Source organism: Cannabis sativa, chromosome X, assembly GCF_029168945.1.
Source record: "Cannabis sativa cultivar Pink pepper isolate KNU-18-1 chromosome X, ASM2916894v1, whole genome shotgun sequence".
Classification (NCBI taxonomy): domain Eukaryota; kingdom Viridiplantae; phylum Streptophyta; class Magnoliopsida; order Rosales; family Cannabaceae; genus Cannabis; species Cannabis sativa.
The window spans coordinates 20,059,274-20,076,668 of record NC_083610.1 but is presented as its reverse complement, the minus strand read 5'-3'; the positions used below and the strand labels follow the sequence as shown (position 1 = coordinate 20,076,668).

The 17,395-nt window shown below is 33.1% G+C and overlaps 2 protein-coding genes across 2 annotated transcripts; both read right to left on the bottom strand.

The window, feature by feature from the left end:
• Positions 1–3,935: 3,935 nt before the first annotated feature.
• Positions 3,936–7,089, bottom strand: LOC115703006 (D-3-phosphoglycerate dehydrogenase 1, chloroplastic). Its single transcript, XM_030630479.2, has 5 exons — positions 6,333–7,089; positions 5,335–5,711; positions 5,141–5,251; positions 4,960–5,055; positions 3,936–4,769 (listed from the first exon to the last, which is right to left on the bottom strand). The coding sequence occupies exons 1-5, from the start codon at positions 6,874–6,876 to the stop codon at positions 4,098–4,100; spliced, it is 1,800 nt and encodes a 599-aa protein (XP_030486339.2). The 5' UTR covers positions 6,877–7,089; the 3' UTR covers positions 3,936–4,097.
• A 6,779-nt stretch (positions 7,090–13,868) lies between these two features.
• LOC115702378 (probable carbohydrate esterase At4g34215) lies at positions 13,869–15,226 on the bottom strand. Its single transcript, XM_030629848.2, has 3 exons — positions 15,050–15,226; positions 14,414–14,955; positions 13,869–14,325 (listed from the first exon to the last, which is right to left on the bottom strand). The coding sequence occupies exons 1-3, from the start codon at positions 15,183–15,185 to the stop codon at positions 14,122–14,124; spliced, it is 882 nt and encodes a 293-aa protein (XP_030485708.2). The 5' UTR covers positions 15,186–15,226; the 3' UTR covers positions 13,869–14,121.
• Positions 15,227–17,395: the final 2,169 nt, after the last annotated feature.

Below are 17,395 nucleotides of genomic sequence, written 5' to 3'. Positions count from 1 at the left end.
CACAAAAATATTAAATTTTTATTAGAATTATATAAAACCCTATTAAATATATAAATCAAATGTAAACAATTATTAATTACATCAATAAGTAGTAAAAGTGAAAATAATAAAAAAAAATGATTTTTATTGTGGTTTAAAATTTGACACATGCTATATTTTGTGCTAAATTTAGTACAACTTTTAGCATGTGCTAAATTTGAATCACTTTATACACTACAATTGGAATTCACTTTGGGAAATTTGACATTTTATGCTTAAAAAATGCACATGGTGTTATTTTATACACAGAAAATATACATTTGATAATTATTCTTAACTTTCAATTTTGTTCCAAAAATACCCCCCTCATTTCAATTCCCCCCAATCTCTCTAACTTCCCTCTCTCTCCTCTCTCTCTCTTCCTTTCTCGGTTTCAAGCTCACCACCGTTCCCCCTTTCGAACCTAACCCTCATTCTCACCACCGCACCATTCGAACCACCACACCATTCGAACCACCACACGCAGTCGACCCACGAACCCAGTCGACCCACACGAACCCATTCGACCCCACACGAACAGTGACGACCCACGAGACCCGAACCCCATAAGACCCACTCGATCCCAGTCGACCCACGAGAGCCACTCGATCCCAGTTGATCCACGAGCCACTCCATCCGTTCATCATCGTCCTCGGCACCGTCGACGAACCAGGTATGGGCTTCCTTTAATTTTTTTTTTTGCAATTTATCCTTTAAATTGTGAATCTGTGATATAACTGAAATATGTAGTTTATGAAAGTTTCGAATTGCTAGTTTTTGTGTTTGGGGATGAATGTAGGCTAGGGGGAATTGGTTTCTCTGGATTTTGGTGTTTTGTGCGATTTTATGCGACTTTAATGCGATTTAATATTGAATTCAAGTTTTTGTTAGGGATTTTGAGCGATGTTATGCGATTTTGTGCGATTTTTGTGCGATTTTTGCTAGCTTAGATAGTTTCTGTTATATTATGCGATGTTTATGCGATTTTTGGCGATTTTTGTGCGATTTACTCTGAACAATGGGTTCTCTGTTATATTATGCGATGTTCATGCGATTTTTGTGCGATTTACTCTGAATAATGGGTTCTTTGTTATATTATGCGATGTTCATGCGATTTTTTGGCGATTTTTGTGCGATTTACTCTGAACAATGTGTTCTCTGTGATATTATGCGATGTTCATGCGATTTTTGGCAATTTTGGCGATGTCTCATCTCCTACCCCTACATTATAGACGAGCTACCTCTAAGGTTGCACCACAAACGGAGACCAGGTAAATCTCTCCTTTTTTTTTTTAATTTAAGTAATTTATTTAATTTTGCACTCCATTATGAATTACTGTTGCTAATATTTACTAATTTTTTAATTTGTAGTGGCGATTGTGGAGTGTTTGCCATGGAGTACATTGAGCACTGCATGCTGGAGCGATCGTTAGAGCTAGTTAATGATGATAACATGCTCACCTTTAGACATAGGTGGTGTGTAGACTTATTTTACTAGAACTTGACATGGTAGTTTTATGTAATGTTATGCCTTGTATTATATTATATTATACTGTGAAATGTGTAGACTTAATGATGATAAACTCTTACAATTGTATTATATTATACTGTGAAATGTGAAATTGATCAACTGTCGCACATATATCGCATACAAATCGCAAATATTATCAAAGTTGAAATAATAACTTGCTTAGCTCGCTAAAAATGTCGCACATACATCGCTTAGAAATCGTAAAAAGTAGACAGTTAGTATATTAGGCATGTTACCAGTGAAATCGCCAAATTCTTCTTCACTTTAGTCACAAATAGTGGCAACAAGTTGTCCACACTCATTTTTGCCTTCATGCTCAAGAACACTCGTAGTTGACTATCTTTCACTAAAACCTCAGGTGGAAACTTAGTGCCTTTCATGTACATGTAAAGAACTTCTAACTTCAATTCATACACCAAGGGGTCCACCTCCAACTCCTCATGCAAAACTTCACGCAACTTTTTCAGTGTATAGTCAACGTCCAATATCAATGTCTTACTTTTTGAGGAATCAAATACCCAGTTGAAACCCTCCAAAGTCCAAACGCCATCATACAGTACAGGCACAAATACAGATGAATCTGTCCCAAAGAAATACAAACAAACTTACATTTCAAAATCAGCATACTATATCGCACAGTAAATCGCACAATATCGCACAATATCGCCTTAAGCTAACATAATATAAACCAGTTATGATGTCGCACAATAATCGCACAGAAATGGAAAGTCATCGCATAATGTCGCACAATATCACATAGTCAACAAAATCGCATAACAATGCACAAAGATCGCACATCAATCGCCAAATATTACAATCGCACACATAATCGCATTCAAATCGTACAAAGTCGCCAAAATAAATCGTTTCATCCCTAACCTTGGATTGCTCATGAAATCGCAAACAATATCGCACAAAGTCGCATAAAATCGCAAAAAATAAAAAACCCGTAAAAATACAAGACTGTTTAACAAACCCTACCTCGATTTCAAGGACACAAAAACCACAAATTACAACTAATTACGTTCAGATCCATACAATACAACAAAAAACAACATTATTTACTAAGAAAAACACTTACCCATATGTTTGTTGAGTGTGGTGGATGTTGAGGGTGGAAATGGTGGTGTGGGAGCTCATTGTGGTGGAAATGGCGCAAAGCGAGCCGTGGACCTCGAGGGTGAAACTGGCGGCCGGTAGTAATAGAGAGAAAAAGTGAAAGAGAGAGAGAGAGAGAGAGAGAGAGAGAGAGAGAGAGAGAGAGAGAGTAGTGCGAGAATAGAGAGAGAGAGAGAGAGAGAGAGAGAGAGAGAGAGAGAGAGAGAGAGAGAGAGAGAGAGAGAGAGAGAGAGAGAGAGAGAGAGAGAGAGAGAGAGAGAGAGAGAGAGAGAGAGAGAGAGAGAGAGGCACGAGATGGAGAGAGGGGCTGAATTTTTTGATTGTAGGAGAGAGGGGCATTTTGGGGTTAAGATTAAAAGATTAGCATAGTTAACAAACTTTTGTGAGGGTGGCATAAAATAACACCATGTGTGTTTTTTAAGCATAAAATGTCAAATTTCCCTTCACTTTTATGAAGATGAGCTAAAATATATATATGCACCACACTTTTACTCCATTGAGATGTAGAATATAGTCTAAATTCAACACATGCTAAAAGTAGTGTCAAATTTAACACAAAATATAACAATAGTCAAATTTTATACCACAATAAATATTACTTTTTAATTTACTTTTTGCTAATCATTAATATAATTAATAACTTTTTCACATTTTATTTATAATTTAATAAGATTTTTATTTACTTTCAATTAAAGCTAATTTTACTTCTAATACATTAGAGCGCAATAATATAATTAAGATCAAATATAACATTAATTTATTTTTTAAAACTACATTAGTTTTTTTAAAAAAACAAATGGGACAAATTTAGCATAAATTTTGCATCATCCATAGGAGATAGGGATCCAAAGAAATTCATTACAAAAGCTAAAATGACAAACCAAACATTGTAAACCAAACGTGCTCTAAAAATTCTGATTTGTAATTAGAAAAATGATATAAAAGAGTTAGTTTGTTTAAAGTTCAATCAACAGTGTCAGTGATGAGATTCGTTTTGGCTTGCTTTACCTAAGTATCACTTTTTCTGCATAGACTAATATTTATACAAAAATACTCCACTTTTCTAGGTACGTTTTTGAATCTCACGTTGCAGACAATTATTAAAAAAAAGGTAGTGTCAATAGATTTCGTCTATTAAAACTAAATAATAAAAGATCATTGGGATTGTATATTGCCTAGTGCCTACTCTGCTCCCCAGTTTTTTCTTCAGAAGAATCGAGATATAGACACCAATGAATAGATTCTACCATAACCAAAGACCATAACATTTTTAAAAACACAAGCTCTTCATTGCAAAAGTTTGAATTATTCCCCTCAACTAACATCTAACCCCAGAAGGAAAAAAGAGAACCAAAAAATTGAAAACAATCAAAATCGGGCTAAAGATTTCGAAAACAGGAGAAAATTGTTGAAACAAAATAGGGGCAAATTACAGCTTGAGGAAAACGAACTCCTCGATGGCTGGAACATCACCGATCTTCTTCAAGGACTCCTTGCTGGGTTGATCGTCCACACCGATTGCCATCACTGCCTGTTTTCTTGGAGCAATTCTTCCGACGCTCATGAAACTAACATTAACATTTTCCTCTCCTAAAATGCTTCCCACTGTTCCAATCATACCGGGTTGATCGACCTGTCTGCAGAGAATTAAACTACCTTCCATGCTCACATCAACCTCAAATGATCCAACCCTGGTTAGATGAGCGATCCCATCTTTAACACGTCCCTCCACCTTAATTTCTCCACTCTCTGATATGGCACTGGCAAACTTGGATTCCACATTGGCAATCTGGACCTGGATGAAATCCAATGGACTCTCAGGCGAGCCATCTAAAATGATTCGCTCTTCGGTTATTCTGATCCCTCTCTGCTTGGCAGTGAAATCAGCATTGACCAAATTGACAAAGACACTGGATATGGGCTCAATGAGACCCTTGGTGATCATGGCACGAAGCAATCTAGTGTCCAGGTCATCAGGTGCTCTAGCTGAGGCGTAGGTCACTTTTACACTCTTCACACCACTTCCTCCTGCTACTAACTGGACAGCCAGTCTTCCAAGCTTCTCAGCTAGTTCAACATAGGGCTTCAATTCAGTCAGAACCTGCAAAAAAGAAATCGAAACATTGATAAGAAACAATTTGAAAGAGCTACAACATGACACCACATAGAATGATGACACTGGCTAACATGTGATAAAATACCTAACAATTCCCACATTAGAAGTTTTATATATCTTGCACACACATTCCCAATGAAGAAAATGTTTAAAGAAAACAAAAGAGAAACAATACCTCAGCAGGAACCATTGGTGCATTGACTGCAGTGGCAGCAAGCTCCCCTTTCAAAGCTCCAACAACAGCTTCAGCTATTTCAATAGCCACTCCTTCCTGTACATCGATTTGAAACATTAAATATAACAGGATGAAAGGTATAATAAGCAATAAATATATTCAATTAGATTATTTTAAAAACCTGTGCTTCCATGGTGCTGGCACCAAGATGAGGAGTTGCTGTAACATTCTCATGCAGTATCAACTTGCTGTCTTTAGCTGGTGGCTCCACTGTAAAAACATCAAGTGCCGCCTGGAAAAAAAAATAAGAAGATAAGTGTTACCTTTTACTCAACCCAATTTCATGTATTCATTTCTGACTTGGAACACACATACCTGTGCAACAATTCCAGCATCGAGTGCTTTCACAAGAGCATCTTCATCAATGACACCACCACGAGCAACATTCACAATGCGGACTCCCTTCTTCATTTTCGCAAATGTTTCGTCATTGAGAACCTTCGATGTGGCAGGAGTGAGAGGCATGTGCAATGAGATGAAATCTGCTTTAGAAATAGCTTCATCAAAGCTCACAAGTTCCACACCTATTGCACGAGCACGGTCTGCTGGAGCATATGGATCATGTGCAATAACATGCATACCAAGCCCCTTAGCTCTCCGGGCAACCTCAGTGCCAACTTTGCCAAAACCCATCACTGCAAGTGTTTTCCCAACAAGAGATACACCAACGTATTTGTTCCTCTGCCACTTCCCTGAATTGACAGAATTATAAAATAATTAAGAGGTTGTTTCTACTAAATGAAGCCCAAGTCACAAGGAACGCTCATCAAGGTTAATTAACAATTGACATGTAAAAAAAGCACAGAGAAATGTGGAATATTCTACAAAACAAGGTATCTTAATCAGTTCATTGGGTTTCTCCAGTTTCAATATTGAAATGAAATAGGATTCCATACCCCAATGAAAAAAAAGCATCGCACAATATACAGACGCCTTACATCAGAGTATTAGTTTACGACTCTGTCTTCATAAACAAGCATCTACTAAAAGACGAGCTACTACAACCAAAAGCCAAACAAGTGCTCCCTTTCTACAGAGATTACATCAACTCGAAGATAAATAATAATAAATAAAATAATCTTGCATGCTTTCCAAGAGAATCTTTTGCGTTTAAGATCTGTCCTTTACATTTCACTCTTCACAATACTAAAAGTATTTTTCTCAGTTCAAAAAGAATTCAAAGATTATCAAATAAATCATGCCTTCAAACTGTTTAACAAAATGCATCAAAGTTCGAATATTAATAACAATGGAATAGGAAAGACCAGAAGCTCGACAAAAAAAAAAACAGATGGAATAACAAGCTTACTGACCAGCTTTCACGGAGGCATCAGCTTGCGCAACATTCCTAGCCATAGCTGCCATGAGAGCGATACCGTGTTCAGCAGCAGCAACGGTATTGGCAGTAGGCGCGTTCACCACCAAGCAACCATGTTCGGTAGCAGCAGCCAGATCCACATTATCAATCCCAACACCAGCCCTACCAACCACCTTCAACCGTCCACCAGAAGACTCAAAAACCTCGCGGCTAACCTTAGTCCCACTCCGCACAATCAGCGCATCACAGAGCGAGATCTTGGTACAGAGCTCCTCAGGGGTAAGATTATACGAGCAATCAACATTAGCAAACTCCTTGAGCAGATCAAGCCCAGCCGCACCGAGCTTCTCAGCGACGAGGATCGTAGGCTTGGCATCAAGACCAGCGGAGACAATCAAAACCAGGCGACGAGACTGCTGGCGCCACCGGGGGTTGAGCGAGACGGAGAAAGCGGAGGAGAGAGGGAGCTTGGATGAGAGAGAAAGGGAAGCGTTTCTTAGTGGGTTGAGGCGGAGGGTTTGAGAAGTTGAGGCAGCCATTGGAGGAAGTGGCGGTGGCGGCGGTGGTGGAGAAAATAGAATATGAATAAGCAGTGAGAAAAGTGTGTCCGTAGTTTTATAGGCGGGGGTTGAGAGGTTTGGTTTGGTGGTTTTTGAGGGGAAATGAAAATGAAAATGCACGCGACTTGGCGCGTGAGCTGCAAAGTTGGTAAAGAAAGAGAGCGAAGAAGATGGTGTGTGTTTGTATTGTGTGGGTTGGGTTTTTCTTCTCCAATAAGATAGGTTCGGTAATGTAATGTAATAATAATATGTTTTCTAAACAAATAAAATAAGAAATAGGTTTCCTAATGAAATCACTCCCGTTTGCTGGGCACGCTTTCAATCACATCTGTATTTATTTTTAATATCTACCTAATGTTTAATTACCAAGGTAAATAAATTAGAGAAATCTTAAGGACCCTTATGGGAGCATTGCTATTGAATACCAAATGTTATTTAATATTTCTAAACATGTATTTTGTGATTGGTTAATAATATTTTTTAAAAATTACTACATTAAATTATATAGGACATGATACTTAATTAGACCAATAATAATATTAACATATATAAAAGTGATAATCACAACTATCGGCTTTTAGCATTTCTCGCATTTATGGTATAATTTAATATCAGGAACTTTTTATGTAGTGATTAAAATTACTCATAAGTGTATAATTTAATATCAGGTCTTACTTATTTTAATTTAATAAAAATTATAAAACATCACTAATTAATTATAAAAAAAAATTATCATAAAAATATTAATCTTAGACATCTTAGTGTCCCATATTAATCTTATTTATTTTATTTTAATAAAAATTATGAAACAACACTAACTAATTATAAAAAAATTATATCATAAAAGTATTAGTCTTGGACATTTTAGTGTCCCGTATCACCCTCTATTCAAAATGTAGTGTACTTTTTTCATGTACTTTTCTTTTCTAACAATCTTTTTCATACTACTTTCTTATTTTGTGAAAATAATATTCTAAAGAATATTCTCTTAATTCTTTTAAAAACAAAAGTTATTTCCATAATTAGTTTAGTTCTTGAATTAAATATATATTAAATATCATTTGACTACATTAATATATCTAATTAGTTATTAAAAGACTAATATGGATTTTGTCACCAACTAAATTTTGTTTCCAATTTTTCATGTGGTTAAAAAAAAAAAATTATTGAACTATTAATATTATTGAATTTAAAAAATTTTGTTCAATTTTACTAACGGGCGCCTACATAGATAAATATTTAAGAGATACAATTTGATACATATCAAACTTTAATAGACACAATTCTCTCTCAAAAAAAAAATCAATAGATACAGTTTAGTATATAGACAATCGTCGTATTAAACCAACAATAGATATGCATGTTTGCTTAGAGTTGTACTAATAAATTTGTTATAAAGTATGATTAATCAATTAAATTAAGATACTTTGTTATAAAAATAATTATTTAATTTTGTGGATACATGTAAATAATTATTTTAAGTTAATATTTTAATAAATGAATCAAATTTAGATATTTAAATTTTTTTAAAAAAAAAATTAATTAATTAATTAATTTAACGGTGTTAATTTTAACTGTCAATTTTAATGGAAAAAAAAACAATTAAACCAACCATTTAGATTAAATTACCAAATTTAAATGATATACATATAGTGTTCCATATGTATATATAAATAAATTACAAATTATAGAACTGCTATGCTAGACCACTTAAACTAAGACAAATTATAATGTAAGTTATTTTAGTGTAAAATGTGGAAGCACATCATTAGCGTAGTGTACAAGTTGTTCAAAGTTTGAATTTTTTTTTTCTTTTCTCTTCTAATTTTAAAAATAAAAAAAGTATATAATAAGAGTAATTTTTAAAGAGCCATTTATAATATATATAATAAATTATTCACAAAATGAAAAATTATATGTATTTTTTCTAAAGCAAATAAATAAGTTTTATTAATGTTATCTCAAATTTTGCATAAATAACGTGCATGTACAACCTCCACTTTAAGTTTCTATTGGGTTGTGCAGACTAATACGAGTATTTTCAGCGTGTTTTGTCCCAACTCATACGCATGATGTGCCTTGTTGATATAGGTAGTATCAATCAATCTATTTAAATCATCTTCAAATAGCGATGTGGGATTGCTAACTACTGACTATCACAATCACCCCCTTAAGGGATTCGATGACGTCCCCATCGACCACACTTTTAGTTGGGTCAACGCAATCTGGGAAAATTTCCCAAGAGGTCACTCATCTTGGCATTATCCCTAGGTCAAGTACATTTAACCGTAAAGTTCTTTCGTGATGGACTACAAGAAAACAAGGGGCACTTTGTTGATATAGGTAGTATCCATCAATCCATTTAAAACACCTTCAATTGTGTAGTCCAATACCTAAACAGTATCAGAATCATCACACTTAACCTTCCACAGGCAATTGGGATTGCACAGCTTACCCTAAGGTTGAACATCAGCATGTTGGCTGGGTTTCGAGTTCGCGGGTTTTTGGCCTAAAAAATGGAACCTGAACCCACCTGTTCAAAAGATTCGGGTCCACGAGTTTGGGTTGGTCAGATCAACTCTCGATGAATGTTTTTTATATCACCAAAATTCTTTAGAGAAAAAAAAAACATTTCAAATCCAAAGTAGAAACGTAAATCTAATAATATAAGTAAAACTTATGTTCATTGTTCATGAAAATCATGAATGATGAATATGATAACAAAAACTAAAAGTATCGAACTAAATTGTGACTAAAAATTCAAAGTCCATACTCTATAGTCCATCCATACATTCCGTACTAGTTATTGTCCACCATAATCCATACATACGATATATCTATATCCATAAAAATGTTTAAATTCAAAAAGTGTTTGTAAATTTAATGTCCATTTGATATAAGGTATAAGCATTTATAAAATAATAGTTATACACTAATATATTATATACATACACACATAATTTTAAAATTTTCATTTCCTATCTAATAGATAAAATAAATAACAGAAAAAAAATATAAAAAAATCATATTTATATCTTAATTTTTACTTTCATCGTTACACATATACATATAATTTTTACTAAAATCTTTTATAAAAAAATACATTTTTTTTATCTTATTTATATATTAAATTTCTTTAAAAAATGGACCTCTAGATGAAAAAAAAAAGTCGTTCGGGTTCGTGGGCTGGTATGGGTCCAATCTGAACCTGCAGGTTAATAAAAATCATACCTGAACCCGCCCAAAAGAGTTGATCAGGTTGGACCCGACCCGCCTGTAAGGAACTGGTTTTCCCAAACAAATGGGTTGGTTGGGTCGGGTTTGGGTTTGGGTGGGTTGGCCAGGTCCGGGTCAAACCCGACCAAAATGTTCAGTCCTAGCTTGCCTCGTATTTCCCTTTATGAATCAATCACAGGACTACTAATTGTCACAGTGGCACTCAGCAAAGTGACACGTGTTGAACATATTTTGACCTGGGCAGAGCATATCTCTCTATTATACTATCCAGATAGAGTCTAAGCCGAATTGATTAAAATCTAGTCCTTCAATGACTATCATCCGAATAGATCGCCAAACCTTATAGCACGTCGATTAGACATGTGTGTCAAACAGTGCCATTTGCCAACTAAAAGTACGCACTAAGTGAAGATCTTTAGAGATATTTTTCTTAACTTCTTCTACAATTATAACTCAATTAAAACTATATTTTCGCAAGATTTGATTATGAAGTAGAGAAATTCGTGGGATTTCACATTTGAGTTCCCACACTACTTTATCTTCTTTAATATCAAGATTCACATTTATTGTTGTTGATTATTGAGAACAGACGCTCTACACAAATATTTGTACACTTTTTGAGACGTATCGAGAAACTCACTTGGGCGGACCTTGTGATCTTAATAGTTCTTCATATTAATACAACTAAAAGAGAGTAAGCTATTACTGTTATAAGGGGTTGAACTTCTATAAATATCGTGTGTCATTTATTATTCTTATTTCATCATTGATTTCTTTACAATTACTAGTACTTTAAAGAGTATCGTTGGCTAAAAGCGAGGTCAACATTTTAGTGCCTTCATTAAGAGCATTGAAGCATTTTCTAGCTCTCATCAACCTACGATTTTCAATCCACTTTTGAATCGGCAATCATGGTTTTGACAAGAAGATCCTTGTCGACTGAACTTCGTGATCCTATGGTGATGGACCCCAATTGTTGAGAAAATGACACAACGACCCAATAGGTCTGCAATTGAAACGAAGAGTAGAGGGACAACTCAGCACGTTGTATTCAACAATATTATTTTTTTTATTAAATAGAATATTCTTTTTTCTGTTATAAATATTTCTATGCCAATCATGAGCTATCAATGGACAGATGTACCTATCTAGAATCTTCCTATGTAAAGTTTTCTTATATAATGAAACACACCTCCTTAATCTCGAATTGAGCTGAGCAAATATCATTTATTATTCTACTATTTTATGTATATTTTCAAGTTGGTATTAGAGCTCAATTTTTGGCGTGCGTCGAGATTCATGGAGGTTGTATCCACATATAGAGGTTCAATAACTGGTGGAGATATAATCACACCTTTCACAAGTTAAAACTTAGCTTGAGGTGTGATTATTCTTTAATTCGGTAGCACTCTAAACCAGTAGTTCATTTTGATGCTGGATCCTAACAACTTTTCACTATAGAAGATAATGGTTTCAGCCACTGTTCGTGGGCCTCAATTGGATGGTTACCTGAAGGGAACTCTATCCGAATTGTTGGAGCTCTTACCATTAGCAATAAAACTAGATGGTACTATCAGTTTATTGTGTAAGAGAATTTTGTCTTTAACAATGGATCGTGAATGATCAACTTTTGCTATGGTTATATAGATCATGTTAGCCGATACCCTAAAAGTTTTTCACGTTTAAATTAATAAATTCTCATGAGATTTTATATGCTATATTAACGAGTTTATAAGAAGGGTAACTATTAAAAATATATATATAAAATTAAATTATGAAAATACTAAAATATATTATAAAATATAACAAAAATATAAATATTATTGAAAGTTGGCCCAAATAAATTAAAAAAAGTAAATCATAAATTTATAAACATTTAATAAATTTCAATGTAATTTCTCCATATTATTAATGGCCACCACCTATTAATTTTGTCGCGGAGCAAAGCAAAGCACCAACCCCCGCGTTTGTAAATCACGCACCAGGACCCACGTGGAATAATTCCACCGGAGAGCAAGATAAAAAAAGATCTCCTTTTATAAGTATCTGTAGGTGGTTGGGACCCACATAACATTTGGCCTATGGGGATTGCGTTCGGGAGCTGGTCAGAGTATTTGACTCTTTATTTGTATTTTGCCCGAAAACAGTCTACTTACTTCCCTAACTAAATGAATCTCTTTCTTCAATACTGACTTCTTCACTCCAACATGTATTTACTATGAGTATTAGTGCTGCTTAATGATTTTAAATGATTATTCTTTAAAAAATTATTATATTAAATTATATGAGTTTAGATACTTAGTTGGTTCAATAACAATATTAACACATAAAAAAGTACTAGACACTATTAGATGTTGGTTGGCTTTACAGTTTAAAAACTGTTTTGTATTTTTTAAAATTAAAAACAGTTTTTAAAAACTAATAAAAGTCGTTTGACAAAATTTTTTAAAAATTGTTTTTTAAAAATTGAGTTTTAAAAACTAGAAAATAGAAAACATTAAAATATTGTTTTCAATTTTCAAACATAATTTTTTTTGTCTAACATATTATATTTTATATTTTGCTCACATACTCGGATCCTAGACCCGAAACTATACCCGAACCTAGACCCAAATGGATTAATGTCATGGTATGGTGCTACAATATTGATTTTTTCGTAAGAAAAAATCTAAAAACAGTTTTTAAAAATTTGTGTCAAACACCATTAAATTTTTAAAATGACAAAAAATTATTTTCTATTCTCACTTTTAAAAACACAATTTTAAAAACTAAAAACTGAAAACACAGCCAAACAAGCTCTTAGTAATCTTATTATTTACTTTTGCCTCTTTTCTGCATAAGATTAAAAACAGTTTCTTCTATTAATTTATAAACAATATTATTAGGTACCAGTAAAGTCTTGTACCTTTAAATATATTGTCTTAGAATTGGTTAGCGATACTTTTCAAAATTTATTATATTAAACTATACGAGATTCGACACTTGATTAGAATAACAATATTAACATAGAAAGAGTTAAACACACTAGTGTGGTTTAACATTTCTCTATTTTTATATATGTAAACTGACTATGGATTTAGTGCGCATGTTGATGGTAGATTCTTATACACAGAACTCGAAGCATGACTTTGGAAAGTTTAGTATTGGTATTTGAGATTAGTAGGGTGTATTGTGTATTATAGATTAGGGAACAATCGCAAGCTACTAGCTAGAATGTAATATTTGTACTTTTAACGATTTAACCTATGTTTGTCAAAATATGGTAATAATTGTAAATGTAATTTAATAATTACAAATTTAAAATCTACCAGTTCTATAACTAAACTAGAATTATACGATTCTTACATTAAACAAATTATAATTATAGTTGATATCTCACCTTTCAGAAGTCAAAATATAGTTTAGATCTAACTTTTTAAATATGTCCCAAGACATAATAAGAAATATGATCATTGTAATGTCATCACCACAAATGAAGCAACAAGACTCTTGAGTTCTAGAAAAAAAAAATATGACTACAATATCTAATTTATTAAATTTACAATCAAATTAATTATTCTTTAACACTAAAACGAAATATCACAACTCTAATATACGATCAATATTTATAACACCCGTGTACAAATTATATCAGGTTTAAGTGTTCATACAATATCTAACTACAAAATAAGTCATCTTATTATTATTCGAGTATTTGATTCTTCACGTGATAAAGATTATCAAATAACAACTTATTCATCTTCAAAGTAGATCACTAAATCATCATTATCATAAAATATAGGAATTATACTATATCAAATAACAATATAAATACATTATTATTCTCAATGATCTCTCACATAATATTAATTATCAATCATATTTCGAATTGAGCTTTTGAGAATTACAATTTTCTATATTAAATATAATTAATATTCAAATCTTCAAAATCAATGTAATACAATTGTAACAATAGAATTTGTAAGGGTGAATGGATTGAATTTGATCCTAACATTGGCCAAAGTTGGAAAGGTAAGCTTGAGCCAGTTTATGGCCCAATTCAACCTGGGCCTTAGTGGTTAGGTGGAGATTATCAAATTTGAGCTCCAATCCCTTAGCATCAACACACACAGCATTTGCGACCTTCATATTCAATTGCACTTCTCTTAATTTCTCCACTAATATCTTATCCAACCCTGAATTTATTGCCACCTGTAAAAATCAAATCAACAAAATAAAAAAAAAAAATCATTTAAAAGAATTATCTCAGAATTATACAAAACAAAATTTGATTAATCACCTGAATAATTGGAAGTGAAGGCAAACAAAGATCATCACGAATATTCTGAATAAGCCTCTCCATGTTCCCCTGGTACGCCACAACATCCTCCTCCGATGACGTGTCACTCTCTCCTTGGTACCACAACAACGCTCGAATCTCACCTCCTCCCTTCACGCTCTCTTTCGCTCTCTTTATCATATCTTCGTAGAGGTGTTCTCCACGCGCCCATTCCTTAATGGCCGTTCCACCCACAGCGCAGGGCACAAGGCCCAGTGGGCCTAATTGGGCCAAATGGGCTCTCACTGCGTTAGCGAACGCCATTCCAGGCCCAACCCCACAGGTCTTGTTGGTGTCGATGTCTGCGTGGAGAGGCTCACGCGCGGTTTCCCAATGGAGCTTGGCGCTTAGGCGGAGGATGTGACGATCGGGTTGGCATTCCGGCGGAACGACGCCGTCCCAGATGAGGTTTTGGTTAACTCCTCCGCGGCCTGACATGTTGCTCTGACCCGATAAGATGAAGATTTGCTTATTTGGTTTGTTGATTTCTGAATTGGCGAAGCCTGGAAGGAGGAGAATTAGAAGGAAAAAACAATGGGAGAGAGTAATCATATTATTTATTTAAGGATACAGTTAGTTACTAACTAAAACACTCACTGATTTCTGGGTTATTATGGGTGTCTGAATTAGATGTTTCCGTGGCCATTGGTAATGGGTGATTGGAATCTTTGAGTTTTGGGGTCGTCTCTGAGCTCAGATCTCTGGTAGTGAAGACTTTCCGTTTTATATTCATTTAATTATTTTAATAAGTAAAGTAAGTAATCGAAATATGCTGAATTTAAAAGAGGCTTTCTTATTTTTAAGAGCTTTTCGGGGTTAAACACTTTTAATTATGGTTTTAATTATTTAAATTTAAATTTTAACGGCAAAATTTTTCAAATTGCTGAATTAGTAATAAATTTAAAATATCATTTGTGAAAAATAAAATGTACACATAAACAATCTAATAATTAATTGTGAAAAATAAATAACACTTTGAATTTTTCAATTTATAAAGTTAAGTACAAATAAAGTAATAGTAACAAGAATTGAATTGCAAAATTATTAATTTTTGAAGTTTGAGGTTAATTATAATTTTATTTTTAATAATTTCAACCTTTGTGGCTGGGAGTGGGAACTAGATGGTAGATCTGTCTAAGCTTCTTTGTCTAGCTAGTTGCTAATAATAAAATTAAGAAAGATTATAATCTATCAAATATATCCTAAAAAATAATACTTTGGATTAATCTTATTTTTGTGAGCAGTAGTTGTCCAGTTGCTACAAGACTCTTGGAGCATGTGACATTATTTTCAGTTATTTTTTTTTTTTGTCCAAAAAACAAATTTAGATTTCTTTTTTTTTTTTTTTAAAAAGAAGACCTATTTATTTAGTTAATATTTTTGAAAAATAGTTTGTAGATTTTTTTTTTTTTTTTGTTAATCTTCAATAATTCAGTTCCTCACACACATCTGGATACATACACCGACTCAGATTTAATGAGACCTCGACATGACTTCAAATTTCAACCTAGACCTTAAGTTAGATCCTAACCCCGACATGAGGTTAGATCTTGAATCCTAATCTCAAAGCCTATCTTGAGACTCGGACTCCAATCTTAACTCCAGACCTTGACCTAGATTCATACCCCAACTTGGACATTAATCCTGACCCCAACTTGTGGAGGTGTACCCTCTCTAAGATCTGTGATTAGAAAAAAATTTCATATTGAGGACACAAGTTGCTCTCTATGTGGTACGAGGGAAGAATCCATGGAGCACTTGTTCCTTTCCTGTGATGTGGCTTTTCACTTATGGCGATCTTCTTCTTGGGGTATATATCCCGTTTGTGATACAGGCATCCGAGTTTGATATTGGGTCAAATTCATTTAGAATCTAAAGCACAAAGGAGTCCAAGTTGAGGATGTTTTCTTATATGCTTCGATTATTGTGGATACAATTTGGAGCAGGTTCAGAGCCACAGCCAAGAGAAGAGTGGCCATGGCCCCCCCAAAATATTTTAAAATTCTATGTTATATATATAAATATTTATAAAATAAAATATGTATAAATAAAAAAAATTAATAATAAATAAACATATATAATATTTATAGTTTAAATTAAGTGTTCAATTTACTAAAAATAATATATATTAAATTTTAATAAAAATAAAATAAAAATTAATTATTTTTTGAAAGTGAATTAACTTTTTAAATTAAATGTACGGTCGAAGGTAAATAAAATAAGACAATTGCTTATTATTTTTTTTTTCTTTTCTTCTTCTACTATTTCTTTTATTTTTTTTTACCAATAAGTGAGTACACCTATTATAGTTAGATTTTTTACACTTCAACTCAAAAGCACTCATTAATTGATAACTTTCATCACTAAAATAGAAGTTGAGATTTACGATCTCCTCTAATTTGTTAGATTTTGTTAAAATTATTTTATTCATATAATTTTTTTTGTTCTATAAAATATTTACCAAATTTAAAATTTAATGCATGTCTTAATTAAAATTGTAGTAATATTCTCAATTTGGATAATATAAAATAGAAATTTCAATAATATAATACTTTTTGTTTTATTTTCACATTTTATTATAGATAATTTTGGTTTTAAATTTTAGTATTGAATATAAATATATACTATAAAAAATTTATTTGATACTAAATTAAAATTTGGCCCCCCTAGCATTCAAGTCCTGGCTCCGCCCCTGATTTGGAGGGTGCGAAATGATAAAGTCCGTAATAATTGCCCTGTTGACATGAAAAATGTGTTAATGAAATTTGTATTTCTTAAGTTGATTTGCATGCTTCTTTATTCCCTAGTCCTGCTCCTCATCTTAAGGAAGCTTGGTCCCCTCCCCCAGATTAAGCTAAATTGTGATGTAAAAGTGGGATTTAACAATATGTGTATTGCAGTTGTTGCTAGGAATAATCTTGGCAGAGTGATTAGAATTCAGAC